The following is a 26,733-nucleotide window of genomic DNA, read 5'->3' as shown; positions in this document are numbered from 1 at the left end:
AGTATTACAATGGTGAAAACCTCATAAAAAAGGAATAATTCTACAAAAAGTTATGCACATTTAAGTAACAAAATTTCATAAGAAGGATTGCTTAAGAAAACTGCGACCAACATAAAAATTTCATGTTCGGCTAACGGCAGTTTTGTAATCGAACTATTGTTTATTTGCGCAATATTTTGCTTCCGTTAAGTTTTCATTCAACTTAACGCTTTAATAAAAAAAGTTATGTTGAAAAATTTTTTAGTATTTTAATTAATTTATCATATTGATTAAAGTAATAAAATATTTTTTATAATGAATTAAAAATTGATAATAGAGTCTTATAAATTAACATGATAAATATCGCGGATGCAAGCGTAATAATAACCTCTATGTAATTATAATATTATATTAGGCTCTAAGTAATTATAATATAATACCTTATTATACTTATATTATGTAATATTTTAATATGTAATGAATACTGTGAATATAATTAAAGGCGTATTCCATTACTATATATTATTTTATGCTGTGTATAGTGTGTATTTATATACCCAGCTAGAAAGTCAAAAGCGAACTTAAAGATTCATGGTTTTATAAGTTATACCTATTTTTCGTGATCCTGTTTTCGGATAGCACTTTTATAAAAGTAGTAATCGATTTATTTCGATAACTACTCCCCCTCCCCCAAGAAATTGAACACTTCAATAAATGTAAATAGTTAAACAAAAAAAAACTCATTTGCTTAGTAATGTTTTTAACAGAATTGTGGCTATGAAAATAGCCTTTTTCGTGATGATTGTGACTGCCTAATCCGAACAAGACGCATCTTTTCTATTTACCAAACAGCATTGACATCATAGATAGAAAATGTAGGTTCTTGTCTTCTGAAGGTATCAATATCCACAGAAGCAAAAGTCTAACTTTCAGCATGCTCTGATAAAACCTTGCAATAATAAACAAAATAAATTATATCTGGTATGCCCTAGGGTAAAAATAAATCAAAATAACTTAACTCCTGATGTGTAACACATTTTACCATTTAAACATCGATAGAAGTAAGTGGATCTCTTAATGTTTGCTTTGACAAATCCTCACAATAATACCTGAAATAAATAAGATGTGATATATAAAAATGATAATGAAAAAGTATAGATCTGTTCATAGACTAGCCATTAGAGGATGGCTAGTCTATGATCAAGTTATACTGATTTATTAAAATTACTAAACACCAGTATCTTGTTTAGTTAATGCATCAGCATCCAAGCAAATATTGGATGTCAATAACTACCCCACTTCCTGAAATAAGATCTGATATGTACAAATAATGAGAGAAATATATATTATTTCATAACCTTACAAAAAAAAAATAAAAATGCTAGGAGGAGCATAATATATACAATAATTACAATTGCAAAAATATTTCTAACAATTTGACTTACCTATTATCTGTAAATGATATCTATTAACACAAGCATATAAACCATTTTACTTTTTATAATAAAACTTAGCATACTATTATCAATTCAATCACAATTTGTTTATGATATCACCATATCACCGCTTATGATGTATGCAGAGAGTTGATATTTAGTCATATCGTACTCAACACCATCATCATCCTCATTCTCATTTGGTTTCCAATAAGAAACGTTATATATGGCACTGTTCTTTTTTTAATGCTAAGAAGTCTGCCATAGTATATGTCTTGGCTGTTAGTGTCAGCATCATGCCACATGTGGCATATATTTCTTCCAACAGCAGTACCATTGAGAATGTCTTCAATATCTGCAGCCGCATTACTTTCCAAATCAGGAAACAGTTGCTTTATCTGCTGAGGCATGCAAGATTTTAATACTTTTTCTACTTTTCTTCTTTCTTTGTCCTCCTTAATTTTAATCACTTTCGCCATGCGTTTAATCAACTCCACCTTCATTTCTTCATGGCATTGTATGTTTGCTAACCGCTTTTTTCGGGCTGAGGAGATGGACCAAGCTATCAATTTATTTCGTACATCAGTTGGTTTTTTAGAAAGGAAATCAGTTGTCCTATTTTTGCATGTGCGAATTTTTGATGACAAGAAACAAAGAGTGGCATTACAAGCTTTCTGTTTTGCAGCGCTAAACATACCTACAAGTTCTTCAGAGTCAATGTTATGAGGTCGTGCCAATAGTGTTTGGGACTTCAATTGATCAGTTGAGGTCATGTTGAACTGTCACTCATACTGACGGTCAATAACACTAATGATAGCATTTAGGCAGCTGGCTAATGCGCATCTCATTTCTTCAGTCCTTGGGCAAAAGTTAATCATTGAATTAAAAACTGGATCATTGAGATCACCGCCAAAAAAGTCTGTTTTTCTGTGAATAAGGGAAAGGGCCATTGTGCTGCTTTCAACAAGTGCATTGCGAACATCTTTGACAACTTGAATGCCAGACAAGTAGTCAAGTCCATGACCTGATGCAACGTAGAACTTTTTCATCCAAGGACCAGTTAGTAGCTTTCCAATTAATGCTAGGGCACACATCTCATGGATACCTTAAATTAAATATAATATGTCATAAAGTATATGATAAGGTCATTATTACACCATAAAATCTAACCTGTTTTAGATGTGAAGTCTTGGAACAAACAATTTCTTAGTCCTCCACACAAAAATACTCCAGAAAACAGAAAACTTTGAAGTTTGTGGAAGTGATGGATCAAAACTCCACATGTATGAAAAAGGATGTGCAGTCTATTTCCTCTATTGCGTGGTATTGATCCTCTGGGCAGGCCATGTTTGTCCAAAAAGTTAACAAAGCTTTTTGGATCACCTTAAAAAAAAAAAAATATCAGCAAGTGTGCAATGCAAAGAACTTGTTTGTAAATTTGAAACAAGTATGCTAATCAACAAACTTTTTATGTTCAGAATATTATTCAAAATCATAATTTTATCAGCAAAACAATATTAGAGTAATAATATGATAAATAGTTTATTTACCTTTACCTTTATTTATTTATTTACCTTTACTGTCCTTGTAACAGAGTTTATTGAGCTGAACAACAACGTTTGCAGCAAAGCAATCTCTACCAAAAAGCTTGCCTTTTGAAGTTTCCAAGGCTTTAAGTGATGACTTGCAAGCAGTGGTGATTGTGTCTAAGGGGTGAAGGTGACAGTTCAGTTCATTTAATGATTTCTGCCAAAAAATGTTTAACTTTGTTATCGTTGCATGATTCACTGCCACTCTGTCACTCATTATGTTAGCTATGTGGTTAATAATAGTGCTTCGTACATCAGTATATTGCTTCTGGTAAAAGTCACTATACATCTTAGCAAGATTATCCACAGACTTTGCAATATGACTAATATAGTCATAAGCTGTACCTCCAGCAAGTTGATCAATGGCTACAACCATACATAAAGATTTAGTTGTTAAGTGCACAACATTTACATGAACCCCCTCCTGGGTTGTAGCATCAAAACCAAGTGTCAAATTTTTTGTTGAGAATGCTATCTCAGCAGTCTGGAGTTCTGAAATAACACCTAGCCCACGCATCATCTGCTCCACAGTTGTGCGATGTGGAATTTCACTAAATATATATCCAGTGTGTTCTCCAACTTTATGAAGAAGTTGTGGCACACAGTGAGTAGGAACTTGACATGCCAACATGTCATAGATTACAGCCCTAATATTGGATGAGAAGACATTTTTATACTTGGTGTTTTGTACTTTTTGCTGCATTTGTTCTATCTTCTCCTGTAACTTAAGCATGTCATTCTAAAGGGCAGAAATCTCTGCATTCTTTTCAGTAATTTGTTGACGTAAGATGGTTTCTTCATTAGACAGCTTTGTTTGGGGAAATTCTAGCTGTTTTCTTAAACGAAAATTTGCAACTTGAAGCTTTTTTAACTGTAAGTTAAAATGTTGGAGTTTTAATTTATTCCTTAAACTTTTAATTGTCTTGTCTTTGCGAGCGATGCTCTCATTAAGATGTTTAAATCTTTCCCTTACCTTAGCTTTTTTCTTTAACACTTTTAACTGGTCAGCTCTTAACCTGGATAATGATGGTCTTGAATCAGATGAAGATAAAACACTAATATGTTTAGGAGATGAGTTAACTGACAAAGATGAAATAGTGTTACTTAATTTTGAGGTTGACTGTAATGACTGTGCTGCTGGCAATACTGTCATTTGACAAAAGAAAAGCTTATTACAAAAGTCAACAAAACGTTTAGAATCTCTTAAAAAATTGCATGCCCATTTTTTTGATTCTTTAACAAGAAGTTTAATATGACTTCTACAAATCTTGAAGCCATAAAGGTTATTGACTTGTTCAATAGTGGCTTTTTGTGATTCATTATTGCTAATGAATATAAACAGTATATGTCCATTTCTACAGTCTATGTCTATTTGTGAAGGCAAAGTGAAGTTTGATGCTAGATATTTTTTTGCTGCACCACGAAACACGTGCATATTCTTTTTGGGTCCCATGATACCTTAAAATGTCAAGTATAACTATTTTTAAAATGAATAAAATTTTATTCATTTTAAAGAGAATAATGTTTACTTTAATTTCTTTTTTTTTCAAAAACAAAAATCACTTAATTATTTCTGTTTTAGACAAAAACACATAAATTGCTTTATAAGATGACAAAAGTGCACATAATTATTATTTGATAACAATTATGAGCAACTTTATTATAACATAAATATTATTTGCATGCTAAATTTTTTTTTAAAAAAAATGACCATTTGATGCATCATATAATGCACACCATCCCATACCTCATTCACTCATAATCATCATAAAAAATTTATCATAAATTATCAACAAACTAAAATATAAAATTAAACTATTGAATGATAGCATATCATTATTAAATAGTGCAGTATTATTTAACAACATTAAACAATAACAATAAAATATATTTTAGTTATAATAATTATGATAATATAATGCATAGAGATTGTTATGAGCAAATCAGAGGTGCATCATATAGATACTTTTTTCAAATTATTTAGCTATTATGATGATATTCGTTTTTGTTTTTAAAGAAATTGGCTATAATAATGTTCTATTTCATTTTGTTAGAAAATCGTTGTAAGGGCCGCCCCCCCCCCTCAATCCCCCATTATATTGCGAAAAATGTTAAGCTAAGGTACCTATTCTGCTACAAAAAATTAGGTGTCTGCTACATAATATTTTTCAATGAAATTTCGCATGCACATAAAAAATTAGTTTTTAAACTTGGCCCAATACATTTAAAAAAAGACTCAACATACCTTCGATATCAATTTTATATCTGAACTACGACGAAGTTTTTCAGAACAGTTAATTCAATAATAGCAGTGGTAACTGAAAAAAAATACAAACACAAAAATGAAGTTTAACTATTCTACTTTTTAAAAAATAAATATGTTGATATGAAATTCTAAAAAACAACACGACAAAATGCATTCTTACAACACATACGCCAAGTACAATAAAATGGTCGCAGATTTTGATTACAAAATCGGTGCCGTTGTTGCGTTAAAAAAGTTAGTCGTTAAAAAAGTTTATTAAAAGTGAAATCTGCGCATGCGCAAAATCATGCGCAAAATTGCCCGTTAAAGTATTCAAAATGGTACCGTCAACCGGGGTAACTTTGGTCGCCGGGGTGACTTTGTTGACCGGGGTCAATTGTTGATTTTTTTGAATTCCTAAAATTTAACAAAGATAACATGTTTTAATTTTTTTAGAGATACCAACAATATATATCGACTATTATATAAACAATTTTGGTATATCAATAGTTTTTGTGAATATAGTCAGACAATGGCTCTTAAGTTCTGTTTTTCGGCTTATCGCTTTATCGCACATATCAGATTTCATTGTTCTGGGGCTTTCCAATATGGCGATTTTGGCGTGAATTTTGATATTAGAGATGCGCTATCCAGGGGTCACTACTATAAAACTCATTCCGATCGGAATTCACGACCATTTCATCTGAAACCCGCTGAAATGAGCGGATTGTTACTATAAACATATTTTTTCGGAATTTCCGCTAATTTCAGCGTAAAAACCCAATCAAAGTTTACGCGATCTCTGTGTAGCGGAAATCGTAAATCCGATAATTTGAGCTAGCTTTTTTTTTTTTTAACAGTTTCTTGTTTTGAAAACAAAAACAAAAATCAAACTCAATCTCTAACACTTCTCATTGACAAAATTAGAATAATAAGTTCCACATTTCATTTTTCACTGTCTACCTCGACAACAGATAATCAACAGTGGGTAAGAAATTAAAAATATGAATTTGGGCACGAATAAATTTCTTACTTTTTTCAGACCAAACTCTATTTTCATATAAACTTCTCCACAAATATCAAATACCAAGTTAATCATTAAACATTATTCGCAAAAATAGAGACTATTAAGGTTAGTGTCACTAATTATGAAAGAAACTGCTTTGCCAATTACAAATACTTTTATCTAGATTTCTTAATATTGCAGTAGAACACACTGAATTTGAATATAAAAACTCAGAATTTAATTCTAGAATAGTTGTCTATATTCTATAGAACTATTTGAGTCTAATGTCAAAAACAATCTCATCCAGTGGTATTAGCTTTTGACTCCCCATACTACTTTTGTTAGAATCTGTCACCTTCTTTGTAGTCACTTGTTTGATGTTGTCCCAGAAGTCCTACATAGTTAAATAATACAATTTAAGTTTGTAACATTTTACAACATTGATTACATCCTATACTATGATATTGCATTGTTGCAGTATTTTGCACCGTCTAGGAACCATATACACCTTGGCCAATAGGTCACTTTTACTACATTAAAATATTGTCCGGTAACTAAAACTGATGCCTGGCAATTTTTATTTTAGTAAAAATGACACAAAATTTCCAACTTACAAAATGTGTAAATGGCATCTAGGGGTCAACATAGACAGGTGATACTAAAGCAATACTTTTTATAAAGTAAGATTATCAAGGATATGATAACCACTGACTTTCTCTCTCCTACAAAACTTACACTAAATGATTAAAAAGAGAACTAAACTTTTCATGAGACAACAAATAAATTTGTTCGATTGGTCAGAGCAAGCTTGATTATTACTTTAATTTCTCCTAAAAAAAAATTTTAATAAATGGAATCGAATTGTTCAATTTTAGTTTGCTAGAACAACTTTTAGGATGTTTTTTGATGCTTATAAAAGGTATTTATTGTTATTTATAGAGTAGTAGAAGTGGCGAAGGCTTCCTTTTAAGGGTTTATAATAGGTTGCATTCAGGACCAATACATTTTGTCTGGTCAAAATGGATCCTGCTTCTAACAAACCAAACTAACATCTAATGTGAATAAAACTTGGTAATCTAATTTTAAACTAGGTTTAGAATACTTTGGGAAATGTAAGAAATTATTACATGCCTTAGGTAGTAGATGTTTGGAATGGGGAGTCCATTTGCAACTGCTTTAGAATAGATAGCCTCAGATGCCCAGGTTTTTTTCAAGATTGGTAACCTTTGGTGTTTTTGAGCCATCTGTGACTTTTCACCAAATCTTCTCATTAAAACATCTTTGAATTGTTTAATCCAGTCTGCCAAATTTTTGTGACAAACTCAATGACACTCGAGCTATGTAGGCATCTTTTTTCTGTCCCCTTGGATAAGAAACATTAAAGCACATTAAATATAATGAACTATGTGTGAGAATAGTATTATGTATAGGGTCAACATAAACAGGCAACAATAACAATAAAGAACAACTTTGAAGTAATGTGATGAAAATTATTTAACATGACATAATAGTTTCACTACTTTAAAATTACTGTTTAATTGTGGCTGTGTGTCTGTCTTTGTTATGCGTTAGAAAATTTTTTTTTTTTATTGGAAGTTCTATGACATATAATTATTGCCTTTGTGGTATGTCTATAACATAGGAAAATTACAGTGAAAAAATTACTTATAACTATTTAATGGTTTTAATCGTTTAATAAAACATTGATTAGCTGGCCTTGTAAATTGATAAAGAACGTCTTAAAAATCCTAAAACATATGAACGTAGGACTGTGGTAGTTGCACAGAAAGATTCATAATTGGAAATAAGTATGATATATATTTAAGATAAGGATATTGGGTTTACTTTCATTTCTTTTTTGAAACTTGTTTTTCTTGTGGCATTTAGTTGAAAGTTTGCACAACTGTCCATAATATAAACAAAACAAAATGTAAAAAAACAATGGATTAATTAGATAATATCTTTTTGGTTTTCATGAATCCGCTAATATTTTCGTCGGAAAGTTTTTACGATACGAAAAAAAATGTTTATAGTAGAGGCAATTAGGGATTATCGGGTTTACGCCAATTTTGTCAAATCCGAAGAAATTCATCGGGTTTACGATTTTTTCAGTTCCGATCGGAATGAGTTTCATAGTAGTGACCAGGGCTGTGGAGTCGGAGTCGGAGTCGTGGAGTCGGAGTTGGAGTCGGAGCTCATTTTGGCTGGAGTCGGAGTCGGAGTCGGAAAAATTGTACCGACTCCGACTCCGGTTTAAAAAAAATCTTTCAAAGTTTCATAATTTTCATAAGGATTTTATAGTTGTAAGTAATATAAGTGATAAGCAATAGGGTATTTTGCTGCTTATCACTGACAATCATATATCACCTCCCTTGCGCTCTCCTCTAGCTTCCGTTAAACTATATAACTTCGTGATCCCCTAACTCCCGACTTAAATTGTCTGGCACTGTGCTACATATTCTTAGTAGAAAGCTAGGCGTGCCACCACCAAGCACCAAAGAGTTGCTCCACAAACAGAAAGACTGTAAGTATTCAAATAGCTTTGTTTCTCTGGAGAGAGAGAATATTAGAAAATTAGTGATTGAAGAAGCTGTTAAACAAAAAGAAAAACTTAATGAATGTCTCAAGGGACGCTTTGTGTTTCTTAACAGAGTGAACTATTTTGCAATCAATGTTTAATTCTTTTTTGAAAAAAATGAAGCAGTTACCAAGACATTGGCAGTAAAAGACGCCAAAACTAATCACACCAGCGAATTTCTCCAGGTCTCAGTAGAAAATATTCTTAAAGAATATGAACTTAAAGAAGAACAAGTTCTTTCATGTTTGAAATATTGTCCAACTGACAATATTTCAAACATGATTTTGACAAATTCATAATGTTATTAGCGACTGCATAAGAGTTTATTGCATAACCAGAGTTCAGAAAAGTTGTTTGTTCAGAAATTGTTTTCTTATAAATATTGTTTAAAGCACTAAGTGGTTGGATTATTTGTATCATAGTGATGAAATAGCCGATGTTAACATTTTACTACAGTTATTTGCTGTTACGAACAAATAACTGTAGTAAAACAAACAACTATTTGTTGTTAGAAATTGGTTACTTATGAAGGAGTCGGAGTCGGGAGTCGGAGTCGGTCCATGATAAAATCAAGGAGTCGGAGTCGGAGTCGGAGTCGGAACAGCAGCTTACCGACTCCACAGCCCTGGTAGTGACCCCAGTTATTATAGAGATCAGTGAACTGGATAGCGTATACTAAAAAATTTTTTGAAGCCAGTTTTGGCCTCCCAAGATGGCGGCGGAATTAAGGAACGGTGATATGAAAATTAAGAAACTGATGATAATCAAGGTTTATATCTTAAGCTCAAATATTGATAAATATATAATTTTCTAATAAAAATCTAGTTTTTTTGTTTAACATAAGATTTTATTCATAAAAATAACGGAATATTACATATTTACATAAATTTCAAATATAAATATTTTTTTATTTAACAAAACATATTCTTACAATAAGTTGCTCTATATTAACTTTCTGTTTTTCGTTTTTTAGAATAGATGTAATAAAATAAAAATTCTCAGTAAAACTAAGTACAAATTTTAATTTTAATTTGCTTAATTTAGTTTGTTTAATAAAAGTAAAGAAAAAGTATTTGTTTGCTTGTGCAGAAATCTCAAGTTTCAAATAGTTAGCATTTGTTATATAATTTATGTACCTTTTAGTTCTTAACTACCCAATGCTGTGTGCTAGAAGGTTAATAACACAACAGCATGGTAGGCAGCTGATTTAATTTTTAAGATAAAATGTTTTTTAGGCATTAGTTCATCAGATAGGCACTAAAAAATTATAAATGCTGCATGAACTATTAGCTGAGCGCTGTGACTACACACAACTCAGAGGTTCTTTCTAGAGTTATTATATATATATATATATATATATATATATATATATATATATATATATATATATATATATATATATATATATATATATATATATATATATATATATATATATATATATATCATATCATATCATAAAAATATTTTTGATTGGTTTTTGAATAGGATAAGTTTTGTTTGTTACTTCCTAAGCTTTTTTCCAGTTGTTTTGGCAGTTTGTTTTTTACCCAGGTGATAAAGATATATTTTTGCATAGTTTTCTGAAATAAGTTTAATCAGTGCAAATAAATGGTTATTAGTTATAACTGAATCAAACATATGAGAAGTTTGTTCATTAAATAGTTTTGAGTAATCAACTGATCTCAAAACAACACTAGAAATGGCATTTTGAATTCCTATTTCATTTGGAAGGTTGCCATTTATTGAGGCAAGCAACCTATGGAAACATCTTTCATTTTCTTCGCATATGATAACAACACTTTTGGTTGGTTTAATTAAACCTCTGTCTTTGAATTTTAAAAAACTGGTTTGTTTGAAATGATAAGAAAGTACTAATGCATTCTGACATTTTATGCAGATAGTTTATTGTAAATTTATGTATCATACATTTTTTGATAAGATACATAATGCTGATGTTTGATAACATACAAAATAAATGTTATCAAAAAGTTCCCTTTATAAGTCGTTTTGAATAACAACTCAAAAACAATTGACTCAATCATTGAGAGCTGGAATGTTACAAAGAATAATATGTAAGTAAGATAATATTTTGTATTTAAAGTTCTTATTAAATACTATATCCATTAATTACATTTATGTATAAAATAATCCTAGAAGGAACCCCTGAGTTGTGTGTACTCACAGCACTCAGCTAATAGTTCATGCAGCATGTACATATCTGGTATCTTGCTACAAAAATTGAAAATATAACATTTTTCAAAATTGAAAGTAGACACCACTGCCGCTTACCATACAGTTATGTTATCAACCTTCTAGCACACTGCATTGGGTAACTAAGAACTAAAAGGTACATAAATTATGCATAAATATTATTTAATCGTAAATTGCACTTAAAAAGTATATCGAATATTTTGTACCTTAACATATAAATAATTTCTTTAATTGTCTGATTTTTTTTAGATATCATTTCATTTCTTTAAAATTTTTAAAACTTTATTTCATAGTCTAGTTTTTCTTTCAAAACTGTTTAATTATTTTCTTTCATATTTTTGTAAAAAGCCTTATAAAGTGTAAGTCTGTCACCGCTAAGAGCTCCGATCGCCGCCATCTTGGGAGGCCAATCTTGGCTTCAATTTTTTTTTAAAAAGACAATTGAATACGCTATCCAGTTAGGGTAAAGTGACCAAATTCCAGCCGCATCTTTACAAAATAGTTTCTACAGACATATTAACAAGAAGGTCTATATGAAAACTATGCATTTCTAGAAAGATAAATCTTTCAGCATTTAGGATATAATTACAGCATTTATTGTAAATGAAAATTGTTTGAAAAAACAACGATAACAAAAAGTATATAAATTAGACCAAAATACAGCCACTATGACCAAATTTCAGTCAGGCCTATGCGGAATGAACCTAATTACAGCCAATATCAAAGACAAGCTTTTTACCAATACTTTTATGGGTTGGCATTTAAAATATTTAAAAATTAATTGTATTACTAAATATTGTATCAATAACTTTTTTAAATCCACAAATTAGCCGGTTGACAGATAAACAATAAGTAAAACAGTTTAAGCAAAATTGGATTTACTTAAAGTTTATTTAGGTTAAATTTAAAATGAACATGTTCTTAAACATCAATTAGAAAATGATTGCTTAACTTAATACTAAGCATTAATCAATAAATAAACTTGCCTAAACTTAGTAAGGATGCCTTAACTTGTAAAAAAATATGTTTTCAGGAGATGAGTTGCACCACCTTGTCCAAGGGCAAGAAAAAAAAAAACGTTTACATGTTGGTAACAAATAAAAGGAAATTTTTTTTTAAATGCAAATAAAAACCAAACATAAAACTAGGTTTAATATTTTAAATAAGAACCTATTATGTGTAAATCAGGATAATTTAAGTCAATGTAATAATCTGACCTACTGTTTTAAAAGATTTGCATAGAATATAATATTTATGTTAAAAAAAAAAAAGAATTCAGTGAACTATATAAAAGACTTTTTTAAGCAATAAGAACAAAAATTCATAACAACATAATCAAATTACACATTGTTTTTTTATACTTTTATTGGTTCATTTTTATAGCGAAGGTTTTTTTCTAGGATTATCTTTTGACAATATCTTTGCTTCCTTTATTTTTAAGTTTTGTAGTCTTTTCAATTTACGCATTTCTTTTTCCGTTTCATTTTGAGCTTTTTTTTGTACCTGCTTTAATTGTGACTCATATGCTTCCTTAGAAGTAAGCACAAAAAACTTGTCTGCATACTTAGCTTTTTTGCTTTTTGTAAAATTTGCATCTAAATATGGCAAAATACCATTATCTCCTGGATAAGATGAATTTTTAAAAGGGAAATTTGGGGCAAAAGATCGAGTTTTTACAAAATCAGAAGTTAAAGGAGTTGAAACTGTAAAATCAATTTCATACTGATCAATAGGCTGTTCAATTTCAGAGTCAGACATCATCCTAAAGCTGTCTTGAAACTTACTAGTAAATGCAGCTTTATTACTTGCAGCTTTTAGTTTTACAGTTTTCATACTTAGTTCCACTAAACCACCACTTCTATGTTCTGGAAATTCTACTACGGTTATTGGTTCAGCTAAATAGTCATGATCATTTGCTATAGCAAATCTTGGGTTGGTAATTATATGTTGTTCCAACTCAATATCCGGTAAAAGTATTTTTGTGCTGTCTGTTGTTTGATTAATCTGCTCAACTGTTGTTGTATTATCAATTGTTTTAATTTAATCAAAGAGATTAGTCACTAACCTGTCTTCAGAATACACATAGTTTGGCAAGTAAGCTTCAGCTGGAATAACTGAAGGATTATATGGAAAGATTCCACATGATTTAAAGCCAGATTCAATATTGGCTTTTGTCATACTTTTATTCCAGGCCTTGGTTAAAAGTCCTGTGAAATTGGCCTGGTTTATTATAACCCCTGGGTGATTAGACATCATATCCTGGGCTGCTTTATTATATGAAACTTTGAATGGCTTAAATACAGTTCGATCGCAAGGTTGAAGCCAATTGCTTGTATATGAGCAGGTAATTCAACAATTTCAATTTGGTTTTGTATGGCCATATCTATTAACTCCACGAAATTGTGGGAATCATGGCCATCCAAAATTAAAACTTGTGGACATTGTGGTCCAATGTTTTTTAAAAATGTAAGCTCAAACCATAGTTTTGCAATCCCTTGTTTAGTCCAACCAGATTCACTTGGACTCCAGTTGGTTCCTTCAGGGGCATCTAGAACTTGAAAACTTTAAAGGGGTTTTACTGTTTTCCCTTTTGGAATCACATGAGGTGGTAAGGCTCTTCCTGCTGCATTCACACAAACAATTAAAGTAATCATTTCTCGATTTCCACTGGTTCTCATATGTAAATATTTAGTACCTTTTGCGGCAACAATTTTGTGTGCCTTAAAGTCTAGCTGCAGCCCTGTCTCATCCATGTTCCATATTACTTCAGGCTGACAGTCTTTAATGACTTCTTTAAGTGCAGTAAAATAATTTGCCACCTTTATCGGATTCATACATTGATGACGAACTGATGCTGTTGATTCTGGTTGTCGAAGAGTTACTTTTTTGTAATGTCGGTTGTTTAGTAGTCTCCACCATTTATTAGATGGTTTTCCATTCTTAAAAGAATATCCATATTTTCTGGCAAGCTTGCCAGCATATACCATGAATTGCTCTTTACCAAAACCAATGCCCATCCTAGCTCTGTTGTCTGCAAAATCAAGTAACTTTTTTTCAAGATCAAGTGGTATTAAACTTTTTCTTCCTGCTTTTGCACCAATCTCAATTTTTCCTTTTATCCTGCTCTGCAAAGTTGCTCGGGGTACTTTAAAAAATTTAGCAGCAGCTCTAACGGACATTTTAGGTGAAGTAATAACACTGTTTATAGCTTCAAGTAACACTTCCTCTTTATATTTCAAATATTTACCTCGAGTTGGAAGACATTGTTTCTTATTATGAAATTTTTTTTTATTATCAGCCATTCTAAAATGAAAACTTTATATTATAAATTATCAAAACTTTCAATTAAAGATTATTTTCTCATATAATTTAATTCATCAGCAATAATCTACATGAAACAATATATATTCAATTATTTAGACTTTTGTTTATTTTTAAGTCTTCGTCCTCATATTTGAAAAATATTACATAAATATTTAACTAAATAAGTCCATATATTTAAGATTGATAACTTTTAGGATATAAATATAACATAAAGTAGTTATATTAAAAGAACAAAATCTAATAATATAAATATCTTACAAGTATGAGTAACTTTTAGACACTCGTGAACCTAATTTCGGTCTTGGCCGGAATAAGGTATAAAACCTGGCCGGATTTAGGTCTTTCTACCAGGTGCATTTAATTCAGAAATACAATCTATAGAAATGATTCAGCATAATTATAAAACTAAAATTGTCTTTTTAAGAAATATATTTATAGTTTAAAATAATTACCATTTCGTTAAGTAATAAATATTTAATGTTTATAAGCTTCAAACTGGATGCTTACATAATCTTTTAAATCTAAACTAGTACTTTTTTGAGATAAGTATTTGTTATTATAATACTTCTATTATAAACACCCGCCAACTAAAATAATGTTGGTTTTTTATTGGCTGAGTTCATACCAGTCTCAAAAAATTCGGATTTACAAACATAAAGCAGAAACCAAGACAGAAATATTAAATTTAAAATGTGGCTGAAATTTGGTCACTGGCTCGGATTTGGTCACTTTACCCTATATTTTGAGATCAGTGAATGCAACTTTTTTAACGTCTAATTTCATTCCCTAACGAACGCTCATTTGACCGTACTGCGCATGCGTTACGCATGCGCAGAACTATTTGTTAACTTTTTTAACGACTAACTTTTTTAACGCAATACCGTAATTGGATGGATACGCACATACCTACATTGTCCGCCCCCAGTCAAAAATACGGATTCGCGACGGGAAGGCCTGTAATAAGTATCGCCTTGTAATAATAGCAATAATATTAATAATTGAAATGCAAACAAAAGTACCTACTACTGGTTCTTCTTCTCTTAACTATTTTTCTTAATAAGTATTCTCAAATATTCTCATCGATATATATTCTCTTAATATCAACTCATGCAAATATCAATAAATCAATACAGATAATAACGCTTATTTAAAGTTACTCAATATCTTTTCTTACCAATTCTTCTCATAAGTTTTCTTTAAAATCTTCATAAATACTTCTCATAAAATTCTCTTTAAATCTTTAAAAATCCTTTTCTCATAAATTCCTCTTTTTAAATCTCTTAAAACTCTTTTCTCATAAAATCTTCTTCTCTTTCTCTTACTCTACCTTAACCAATTCTCTCTTCTTATTTGAACTTTTTATAGTTTTCGGTTGTTTACGGTTTTGCTACTTATTCATCATTTATTTATACGACAGGCTGAATAAGTTTCCGTGCGTACGTCTTTTCTTGGTTGTCGTTACTTTTTACTCTTCTTTTCGCTGTTTCGTTTATTCATATAACAAATTCAATAAGTCTCCGTGCGTACTTTTTTGTTGGTTGACTCACTCTTTTCTTTGTTCGAATGTTATATGCATGAGTCGGGTATAAGTTAAAGATAATGTTTACAATTTTATCATTTTCCCTCCTCACAATAGACGATAATTAAAAACTCTTTGCTGAACAGTAAGGTTTTTACTTGGGTATGGCTTCATTATCCATGGTTTAAGTGCAAATATATCATCTCCAATAAGGACTGATGGAACTTTAGGATCGATTTCAGACATTTCTGGTAAATGAAAATTTCCCTTATTAAATGCTCTACCAAACGTATTGCATTTAAAGCGGCAGCATCATTATCCCTTCCATAAGCCCCATTGTAAAACAATATTTAGTATCACAAATGGCTAATAAAATCATGCTGTAAAAGTTAAGTACGTATATTTTTCAACACACTACATACAATATAATTCAGCCACCCAAAGATTTTTCTAAAAAAACTATTGAAAACTATGAGGTTTTAACAGTTATTCATAACTTTTAGAATTAGAATCTTATTCTTTTCGATGTTAAGTCCTCCACATTGTCTGATTTTTTCTTAATATTTTGATTAGATACCTTAGAAAACATAACATTTTTTAGCAAAATCTCATTGAGAATAACTAATCTTGGTTAGCAGAGATATAATTTTAATAATTTTTTGTGTTAATAAATCTTTTTACTTGCCCATATCTACAAATAAAGAACGCTTTTATTAGACCTAATGCTGATCATTTAAGATGCACACATTTTATAAATTGGTTTACATTTAGAAAAAAAATTGACTGAATATTTTACCTGATTTAAGAAGTTAATTAAATTATAGATTTAGAAAACTTTTTAAAAACTTCAACGTAAAATGCACAACTTCCATATTAGTAGGAAGAAAATGGTTACCAGGTAAGGTAGGGTCGCAAACAACATAAAATATTTTATCAGTTACTTTGTGACAAAAAGATATTTAAGGCTTTTAAATCAAAAAACAAGACTATTTAAATTTAGTTAATTTTATAAAGTGGTTATAATAACACCATATAAATAAAATTTCGGACAAATTTTAATTGCATTTATTATGTAATTTATTTCATGCATGCAAAAAACCTTTATACTTATTTGAAAGAGGTTTTTATAATCTATTTAAATTTAATTTAATTAAGTTAAAGATATTATTTAAATATTGAAAATAAAATGGTTAAAGTAAAGGACCTCGGAAAAATTATGGCAATTTTTTTCCAAAAAAATCGAGAAAAAGGCAAAGCGTTTGTTGCTAAGCAGTTTATGGAATGGGGTTTACCCAGATCAACTGCTTACGATAAAATCGTAAAATTGGAGAATGGATCTCTAAAAAGAAAAGTTGGAAGTGGTCGAATCGCTAAGGTAGCTACTAAAGAAAATATTCCAAAGATTGATGCATTTTTTGAAAATAAGTCAGGATGCTCCCAAAAGAAATTAGCTCAAGTTTTTAACTGTAGTCAAACTCGAAATTCCTAAGTATTAAAAACAATGACTAACATTCGAACTTTCAAAAAAACAAATCGTCCAGATCGTAGCCATCAGCAGAAGAAAGCTATGCATCCTAAATGTCGTAAATTGTACGAAAATTATAAAAACTTGGATTTTGTTATGGATGATGAAAGCTATTTTACCTTAAACGATAGCACATTAGCTGGTAATGATAGGTTTTAAGCCGCTGATCCTTCTCAATGTTCTGACCAAGTAAGATACAATTTGCGTAAAAAGTACGAGGACAAGCTCTTAGTTTCTTGTTGCATCAGCCCCCGTGGAATAAGCCCTCTTTATATTCATCACAGTAAGCAGGCAATCAACCAGTACACTTATAAAGAGATACTAGAAAAAACTTTACTTCCTCTAGTATCAGAATTTGTAAAAAAGACAATAAGTTTATCTTCTAGCCTGATCTAGCTCGATCACATTACGTAAAGTTGGTCATCAACTTTTTAAAATTGAAAAAAATCAAAGTTGTACCCAAAGTTATAAACACAGCTAACGTTCCAGAAGCAAGACCAACTGAAAACTTTTGGGGTGATTTAAAACGGCTAGTGTACAAGAATAATTGGAGAGCTGATAATTTGGAAGAGCTTGAAGCAAGAATTAGATATTGTTATTCAAAGATGAATAAAGAAATTTTCCTTACTCAAATAAAACATCTTTTAAAAAAACTTTATAATATTACTAAATATGGTATTTGAAATAATTATTTTAATATATTTATAAACTACGTGTACTAACATATTAACAGCTGAAATATTAAATAATAAAACTTATTAGTTCTTAAAATATTAGTTTTTAAATTTTGTCCAAAGTTTTATTTATGAGGTGTTAAATTGTCACACAGCTGTAAATTATTGTAGTGATGTTTGCTTTTTTGACTTTAAACAACTTATACTGTAAAAGTAGTTAAAAAATGTAAATATATTTTTAAATTGTTTTTTTGAATATTATTAACTAGAAAATACTAACCTGTTTTTACTATGGCAATCACAAATTAAATTGGCGATAGTAAGAATTATAAAAAAATATTATTAACCATTGAAGTTATTTTGTAACATTGATTGTACCAAAAAAAAAACTGGACATTTAACTGGGCAAACTTTAAACAATTTTTTCTTAGCATGTCCAATCACAGCTATATAAATGGGTGGGATATATTTACATCTGACATTATTTTTGCCAGCTCATCCTTGTATTTGGCCTTGTATTTCTACATTTCTTTTTAAAATACATCCATGTTTCCAAAAGAAATACCAATCAAATTTCTTAGACTGCATTTAATTTCAGTTCTGTAAGTTTAATAAGAACAATAACTCTTAAATTTGTCTTTATTCTTTAACAACTCCTTTAAACACAAATAGATTAAAAAAAAAATACTTCTCAAATAAATGATTAAAAAAGTTCAACTTTTCGACATTTTATCTTCTGAAAGCAACAAAAAGCTTTTTACACCACTTTATATACCTTTAAACTCATTTTACAATTACATCATTTTTATTAAAAAACTGTCAGAATGTTTAAAATGAAATTAAGAGATCCTACAATATAAGTATAGCCGCAAAATTAAAAAAGTTTTGAAAATTTCTTTAAACAAATTTCTTGAAAATTCAGTTGTCTCTAGTAAGATACTTTGATTCTTTGGCAAGAAGACTACCTAAAAATTATGATAAAAAGAATTAGTGTGAACCACCAAAACGAAAAAAAGATAAGTTTACTTTAATCATTTGTTAGAATATCTTCTGAGCAATATTTAAAATGATTCTTTTCCATTTTTTTATAAGCAAAATTGTAACTAAAAACTCATCAACCTAAAAGCACTATTAAAAAATATATATATTTTTTTTATTATAGTATTTTTTTTCAATTTTAACTTTTGTTACCCAAAGAATTTAATCTTTAGATTTTAAAAAAAATTTACTATTCCATGTACCTCATTCAAATAAAAAAATTTACTACTCCTCCATGTACCTCATTCAAATAAAAAGTTTAAAAAAGAAAATTCGTTTTCAGAAATGAGAAGGAAAAAATGTATTTCTGAAGCTTTAACATTCTTCTTCTTGTTTTTCGGAAATAGCCAGTTCTAGTTGCAGAAAATTAGAATTAATTCTCATTTTTTATATAAATTACATAACAAGGGTTGTGACCATTGTTGTGTACTTTATTTAATGTTATTAACGATATGCAATTTATCCAACGTAATCTGAGAAAAAAATTACTGTGCAGCAAAATTAACACTTTTTTTCTGCTGATTTAAGTCTAAGTATTGATTCAAGGTAATTTAAAGCCAAAGATTTAAAAAGTGGCATCTGATATTCAGATTACATCAAGTTTTTATTTTGTATGAGCATGAATTGTATCGAACTTTTCAAAATTGTAAAGAATAGAAAAAATATCTCTTAGAAAATGTAACTAACTTCTAACAGCTTTAATTACTCTTTTGATTGGTATAAATCTCTTATTTAGTCATTCAAGTTTGATTGACTTAGTAAGAGAATAGGTTTCAAGTACAATGCCTAATAAAGACTTTTAGGCACTGTGCTTGAAAAAAAATCTAAATCGCTATCTTGTTCAGAGCAGTCCTTTAAGTTATTGTTATCTTTTTTATTTTCTAATAAAAGCAACTTTGTAAAAGTAGAATCCAGTATCTGAATGTGACACTGGTTTATCTTTTGCTTGGTATTGTAAAGCTTCTGCAAGTTTTAAAAAGAATCTTGACTAATTGAACATTTTCTAGGAGAAATATTTTTTTTATTCTTTATAATATAGAAAATTCTGTTTGAAAAAAAGTTTCTTTCTCTCATATCAAATAAGAATTAACGATGCAATTTGTTAATAAGGAGGAGGCATATTTCATTCAACATATCCACTATATTTCCAAACCTGATTCATAACAAAATAAAAACTTGTATTTTTGATGGACCACAAACAAAACAAAAGACCCAAATTAAGTAAACTCAATGATTGACATAGTAAAAGAGCAAGGCAATCTTTTGTGGATGTCAAAAAAAACAACCTTTTTAAGACATGTAAAAGCTAAAAATTACAAATATTTTGTGGAGCTTGAAAGTTATGCAACATAGCGCAAGGTTCATTTCCTCAACAGCTATCTTGTCAAATTTCCTCCAAATCTTGATGGCCTAATAAGTTGAGTGCTTCAGAAAATTATTAAGGTTATACAAAAGAGGTATTAATACTTTTCAAATATAATTTCAAATTACTGTTGGAGTATTCAAAGAGATTATCTAGACATGAAGTACTCCAAATATTTGGCCGAATAAAAATTAGTTCCATGAATAAGTATCATAGTTATGTTTTTTTATAACTATATTGTTTATAAATAATCATAGAATAGGAGTATGTTAAAATAAAAAAGGTAGTAATTTTTGAAATCAGTGGACTAAAAACAGCTCTTAAACCTTAGTCAGCAAAAGGTATATCGTACAGTGTAATACAAAAAATATTAAATACCAAGAGCTAAAAATGTAGAAAGGAATTTGAGTATTTGCTTTCATCATGCACATACTTGATAACACTTTTCTCTTTTTCAAAAGAATAATCGTACTACATGAAAAGGAAACAAACAATAACAAGAAATTTAAAAGAATTTTTTAAAAATAATGTTTAAACATGCCTAAGCAAAGGAGAACAAAGTTTACCTTTTTCAAGATATCCTCTACAGAAATTGTATCCATATTGTCAATGTTGAGCTAAAAGTATTTAAAAAAGAATTTACTTAAAAAAATAACTTAATTAATATTTCCATCATTTTGGAAATTAACTCAAAAACAGCACTTCAATGCTGTTTCCATGGAGAACAAAATTTAATCTAACAGAAGTGTCAATTACCTAATTTAAGGGCTTATTAAGGGCTATCAAATTTTTTACTAAACTTTATAACAGAAAACAATTACAAACTATTCAAATAAAAAAAAAAAATTTTAAGCACCTGATTAAAAAGAATTGCTTTTGAAAAATTAAACCTTTATTTTTATCAAAAAAACATCTTGCTTAAAATAATGAAGACATGCAATAAATATTTAAGATGTTCACTTTGACATTACTTTCAATTATCTCCATTTATTAAAAAGATATTTATAATAAATGTTTTATATAAATATATTTATAGTAGAGGAGACTGGGGCTAATTGGCTACAGGGGTAAGTTTGAAACACTGCATTTAACTTTGGACTTATCCACCAGAAATTTCCAAAATTCACATGGAACCTTCCCACTTAACTAATTTATCTTTCAGTGTAGTATCAGGGCTATAAGCAAATGCGCATAGAAGTTATAGCAATTTTTGTGTTTTTTTACTAATTTGTAACTTTTGTAACTATATTACTTTTTCAATTTTAAAAAGCAATAGCATTAGCTACAAGTAAACTCGAACAGATGTAAGCGCTGGATGGTTCACTCTGACCAGTCACAACTTGTGTTTCTCAATATTTTGCGTTTTTGGGAATTTATAGGCCATTTCATGAGCAAAAAGCTTTTGGGGTTAGTTGGCACAATGATCGCGGGGCTAGTTGACAACATGTACCAACTTACAATTTTTCAAATTGTCTGTAAATTCACTTAAGTTATATAACACTGCCGATCTACAGACTACCTACAAATTACAAAAGAAAAGTAGACAGGCCTGTAAATTCTAAAAATGTTACAAAAAATGCTGTTGATGCTATTTTTATAGAAGAAAAGTCTATTTGATCGACTTAAGGGCAATAAAAGTTAATGTCAAAAAATACTTTTGGATAAAAATTATCAAGAGTTTTCATAAAAAAGATGCGCTTGAAATAGATGCTTAATGCTGCTAAACTTGTCTCTTTTTATATGGTGTGCCAACTTACCCTGAGAGTATAGGCAACTTACCCTGGGCCGGGGTAAGTTGGCAAATATTTTTTTCTTTTTTGGAGGCCCTTTTTGGGACACAATAATTATTATTTTTTTTAATGTTTGAAACTTAAACATGCTTGCCAAATTCATATTCTTTTGAACTACAACTTGATATCCTCAAAAAAGTTCACCCAGAAATCCACAAAGCTAAAATTGTAGCGAAATAGCCCTGGTCTCCCCTAAATATTCATTACAAATACCTTTATAACAAATAGAGATATGATCAAGATAATGTCTAAGTAGATGGCTTTATTTAACTTTAGACTCTCCATTCTCATTCAACTTTCTTTAAATTTGTTTTAAATATTCTATTTTCAAGATGTTAACTATCAGATTGAAATAATTTATTCTTTTACATAATTTTCAAAATGGTTTACTTACATTATTTATTAAATTTGTACTGAATCTTGGATTTATTTCAAATAAAACACCATCAAGGTCTAAAATAAGCATGATAATTAACAACAAATAAAAGTAAATATAAGATAAAAACTTTAAGATCACTTTTTTTGGAAGCAAAAAAGTTTTAAATGTCTAAAAATCTTCTTTTAAAAACTAAATCTAAATGCATGAAATTGTTTATATCTAATTAGATTACATATACAATAACTATTTCATGCATTAAGATTTAGTTTTCATGCATTTAGATTTAGTTTTAATCCGATAAATTAATTTAGAGTAATTTGCAAGTTTTTTGTTACATGGCTGGCTGAACACTTTTAAAGGCTATAAGGCTGAGCCAGCTGGGTGCAAAAGGAGTCATTTGACATGATGAAACTAATTGTGTAATTTGCACTACAAATTACACATAGCTTAATAATCTAAATAAAGACTCATCATTAATTGGAATAAAAACCTCATTTAAACTTATGAGTAAAAAAAAACTCATTGTTAATTTGTTAAAAAAACTATATAGTATAAAAGTTTTAAGTAATCATGCACAAATCAAATACTATATAGCATATCAGGTTATAAACTTGATCTTTTTCTATTAAAAATTTATGCTATATAGCTTGCAAGTACAGTAAAATAGCTTTTATTTAATTTGGCTAAATGTGAAAACTCTGTAGTAACACAGGTTTTCACCACAATTTGTTTTTTAGAATGCAACAACTTCTTTATCCTATTGGATTAACACATTTATGAACAGCAGATTCCTTTTTTCAATAGCCTTCATCATCTTTCAGGATTTGGTGGTTGGTTCCCTCCACTTGCCCCTGGACCCCATGATATTTGAACTCTTTTTTTAATTGTTACTATGCTAAAGTTGGCAGATGCTTTCAAACACTAAACTTAAGAAAGGACCATTTCTAATAAGTTAGTCTATTAAGTTAGCATATATATGTTTGGTCAATAGACTAAGTTAAGCCAACAGACTGAGTTGAATCTGTTAATTTCTATTTTTCTACTTAGGTTGTGAGGCAAATTATAGTGGTATTGACAAGTTGGGAACATTTCTTTTAAAATAATACTTGAATCTTTTATTTTCAACTTCAGTAAATGGAATTAGGTCCATTATAAAACAAAGACAAATATTTATATACATACTAGAATTTGTTGAAATTGACTTTTTTATTTACTAAATGGTCAAACAAACTTTTTTTGTTTAAAATTATTGTGGTGGAAAAAAATGCCATCAGGGTCCATAATGTTTAGGGGCCATTTGCTTCTATTATAGATAATAGAAGTAGATGGTAAAAATCTTGATAACTAGCTTGCTGGATAAGAGTGGTTCTCTTCCAGCAGGCTAGCAGATCATGATCTCTAAGCTCATTAAAATATTGTTTCATTCTTTTAAGTTTATTAAATTTATCACAGCTGAACTAAAAATAAAAATGCTTTAAAACTGAAGCTGTAATTAAGAACCTTTTGCCTGTTTATTTTATCAATGCAAAAATTTATTCTACATTTAAAAATGAAAAAAATTTTTTTTACCTACTGATTATCAAGTTTTATTTTTTAATTGCATTTTTTACTATCATCACCAGGGGATTAGTAATAGGTAACCATTATTTCAGCTTCTAAATAAAGTAAAGGAATCAAGCTGAAATAATGGTTACCTATTACTAAGCTCCCTAGTGATCTTTTATTAATCAATAAAAAACAAAATTAAAAAGTAAAATTTAATTCTCAGTTACAAAGTAAAGGATTAAGTTGAAATAATGGTTACCTGTTACTAAGCTCCCTGGTGATCTAACAATGATAATAATGATAATAATAATAATAGTAAAAAAGTAGGTAAAAAAAAGAAAATTTAGAACTAATTATGTTAATAATAATAATCAATATACATGTTTAATACAACTTACAGTGGTGTATTATTTTCCTGTGGTACACTAGTGGTCTGTGAGGCTTGAGGAGCTAGAGATGGTGGTATAATCTTACGTTTGATTTCATCTACTTTAAATATGATTTGATTTTCATTTAAGTTTGTACTGTAAAAAAATTAATACAACAAATTTTGTACTACAGAATATATTTAAATATACATTTGATATATGAACTTTCTCTATTTTTAACATGTTTTTGCAACTATAAAATGAAATGATATCTTTTGAATTTTAGTTATTGTTGATATTTAGAACCTCAGTGCATTCCAAAAAAAGTATTTAAATCAAATCCTTTTTATCAAAATAATATTTTTTTACAATGCATAATATTTAAGATACCTTACTGAACTATAATTAGAAGGTAAAGATTCTCCTTTTGCAATAACTTTTATGTCTGTTAAAGCTTTTTCAACAGAGGCCCTAGAATCTCGTTTATAACAAAGAATGTGTTTTCGAAGACCTTTTTCTCCTAAAAATCAAAATTCAAAATTTCTTTCATAACACTATACCAAACCACTATGTTTGCATATTGATATAAAAGTACTGGTGATACTTTACTAAGAAAAAAATACAGTGCTTTAAAAAAAAAATGTTTTTTTGGAACATTTTTAAAAATCTGATTGTTAAGATTTAGGATTATCTTGTCAAAAAATCTGCCAAAATGGGATTTTTTTAAAGTTCATTTGAATAAGAGCATAACATATAAAACATAAAAGATGATTGCAACACTGATATAGCAGTAATACCTTCTGGTATTACAATTATTTTTCAAATCCTTGATGATGGCTCAAACAATTTATTCAAAGAAAAGCTGATAAATTCAAGAAAAATTCTCATTTTTAAGAGTTTTCCTAAGGACAGAAGAAGACAAAGATAATCAGTTGTGGAAAATTTACCTGAATGAGTAGTTATAAAAACCTACACTACTCATTTCAGTTTAAAATGAGAGCTTGACTTATTCATTGGTATATACAGTAATTCAAACAGTAAGTAACATTAATTTTATACAATAAATTTAAAATAATATGCAAGGGACACTAAATATAAATAATTAGGCTGTATATAAATAGCATAAGAATAATGAATTCAAAAGTACTTGTATCTTTGGTAAGGTCACATCTAGCATAATCATTTGGAATAGGATTCTCTTCAGGTATAACTAAAATATCAGTAACTACATAATCATCATTTAAATTACGCTTAAAAGCCAAGAAGCGCTTCGCTTTATTTCGCCAGCTGCTATCAAAGAGATTTGCATCTTGCCTTTGAATGGTTGTGTCAATCTAAAAAAAGACAATTATGGAAGAAGAAAAAAAGATCAGTCATCTATTTTTACAGTGCCTTGAACAACTGGAACATTTTTTGTAATATTTTAAATTTTTATAAAAAGTTTGTTAGAAATGATATTGGGTATTTGTTTGTGATTAAGTTTTTATATTAGTTTAAAATAATCTTTTTTTTTTTTTTTAAAAAAAAAAAGTTTTTATCTAAAGTTTTAACTAAACTACTTAAACTTTGTAAAATTAGCAGCAAAAAATTTTGAAACTTTGAACAGACCTAAACACTGTTGCAAAGAAATAAAAAAACAAAAACAATAAATCCAAAATATCATTTTAGATCTATACAAATAATGTCTTTAAACCACTTACTGTTGCATGAACTAATAATAATCTTTAATAATATATATTTCAACCCCAGTATCCTTTTAAGCCCATACAAAAAGAAAAGAGCCAAAGTTTCAACAGTGTTTTGTTATTTTTTGTTCAGCTCTTATGCCAAAACAAATATCTTTCTTATCTTTCAGCAAACTTCTGGAAATTTTATCTTTAAAAGATAATTTCTGATAAGACTAATATGCAAATGTGAGTGAAGTTGTATTGTATTTAAAAATTTACTGAAGTCTTCTTCATTAGAAAATGCTATTACTTACAAGTATGATTTCATGGTCTTTATCTTTTCCAGTTAGTAAGAACATATCTGTTATATATTCTGCCATAAATTATTGGTTTTGTTAAGACTTAAAATAAAATTACAAGTAGAAAAGAAAAAAATAGAGTGGAATAATATAAGAAGATTATAGTTTCTAAAAATATTATTACAATAAAGATAT

At 29.0% G+C, this 26,733-nt stretch overlaps 1 protein-coding gene, 2 long non-coding RNA genes and 1 pseudogene across 4 annotated transcripts; 1 reads left to right on the top strand and 3 right to left on the bottom strand.

Annotated features, from left to right (window-relative positions):
• The first annotated feature begins 1,363 nt into the window (after nucleotides 1-1,363).
• LOC149878991 (uncharacterized) lies at nucleotides 1,364-5,479 on the top strand. The gene is made up of 2 exons (XR_016447105.1): nucleotides 1,364-4,899; nucleotides 5,073-5,479. It is a non-coding gene; the product is annotated as an uncharacterized LOC149878991 (long non-coding RNA).
• On the bottom strand, nucleotides 1,454-5,510 carry LOC149878990 (uncharacterized; annotated as a pseudogene). The gene is made up of 5 exons (XR_016447097.1): nucleotides 5,431-5,510; nucleotides 5,250-5,322; nucleotides 2,990-4,462; nucleotides 2,586-2,798; nucleotides 1,454-2,520 (listed from the first exon to the last, which is right to left on the bottom strand). The product of XR_016447097.1 is annotated as an uncharacterized LOC149878990 (transcript).
• A 980-nt stretch (nucleotides 5,511-6,490) lies between these two features.
• On the bottom strand, nucleotides 6,491-15,564 carry LOC149878989 (uncharacterized). The gene is made up of 3 exons (XR_016447104.1): nucleotides 15,546-15,564; nucleotides 7,387-7,618; nucleotides 6,491-6,649 (listed from the first exon to the last, which is right to left on the bottom strand). It is a non-coding gene; the product is annotated as an uncharacterized LOC149878989 (long non-coding RNA).
• Nucleotides 15,565-18,714: 3,150 nt separating this feature from the next.
• Nucleotides 18,715-26,703, bottom strand: LOC149878988 (multivesicular body subunit 12B-like). The gene is made up of 9 exons (XM_090071837.1): nucleotides 26,554-26,703; nucleotides 25,720-25,906; nucleotides 24,963-25,092; nucleotides 24,603-24,728; nucleotides 24,464-24,486; nucleotides 22,675-22,733; nucleotides 21,057-21,107; nucleotides 20,869-20,961; nucleotides 18,715-19,054 (listed from the first exon to the last, which is right to left on the bottom strand). Exons 1-8 carry the CDS (start codon nucleotides 26,617-26,619, stop codon nucleotides 20,875-20,877), a joined length of 729 nt encoding a protein of 242 aa, XP_089927963.1. The 5' UTR covers nucleotides 26,620-26,703; the 3' UTR covers nucleotides 18,715-19,054; nucleotides 20,869-20,874.
• Between the last annotated feature and the right edge of the window lie 30 nt (nucleotides 26,704-26,733).

Source organism: Hydra viridissima, unplaced genomic scaffold (genome assembly GCF_058129835.1).
Source record: "Hydra viridissima isolate aposymbiotic clone 2 unplaced genomic scaffold, HvirCarnegie_v1 scaffold_14, whole genome shotgun sequence".
Lineage (NCBI taxonomy): Eukaryota > Metazoa > Cnidaria > Hydrozoa > Anthoathecata > Hydridae > Hydra > Hydra viridissima.
The sequence above is the reverse complement of the archived record's forward strand: the minus strand, read 5'-3'. Positions and strand labels throughout refer to the sequence as shown.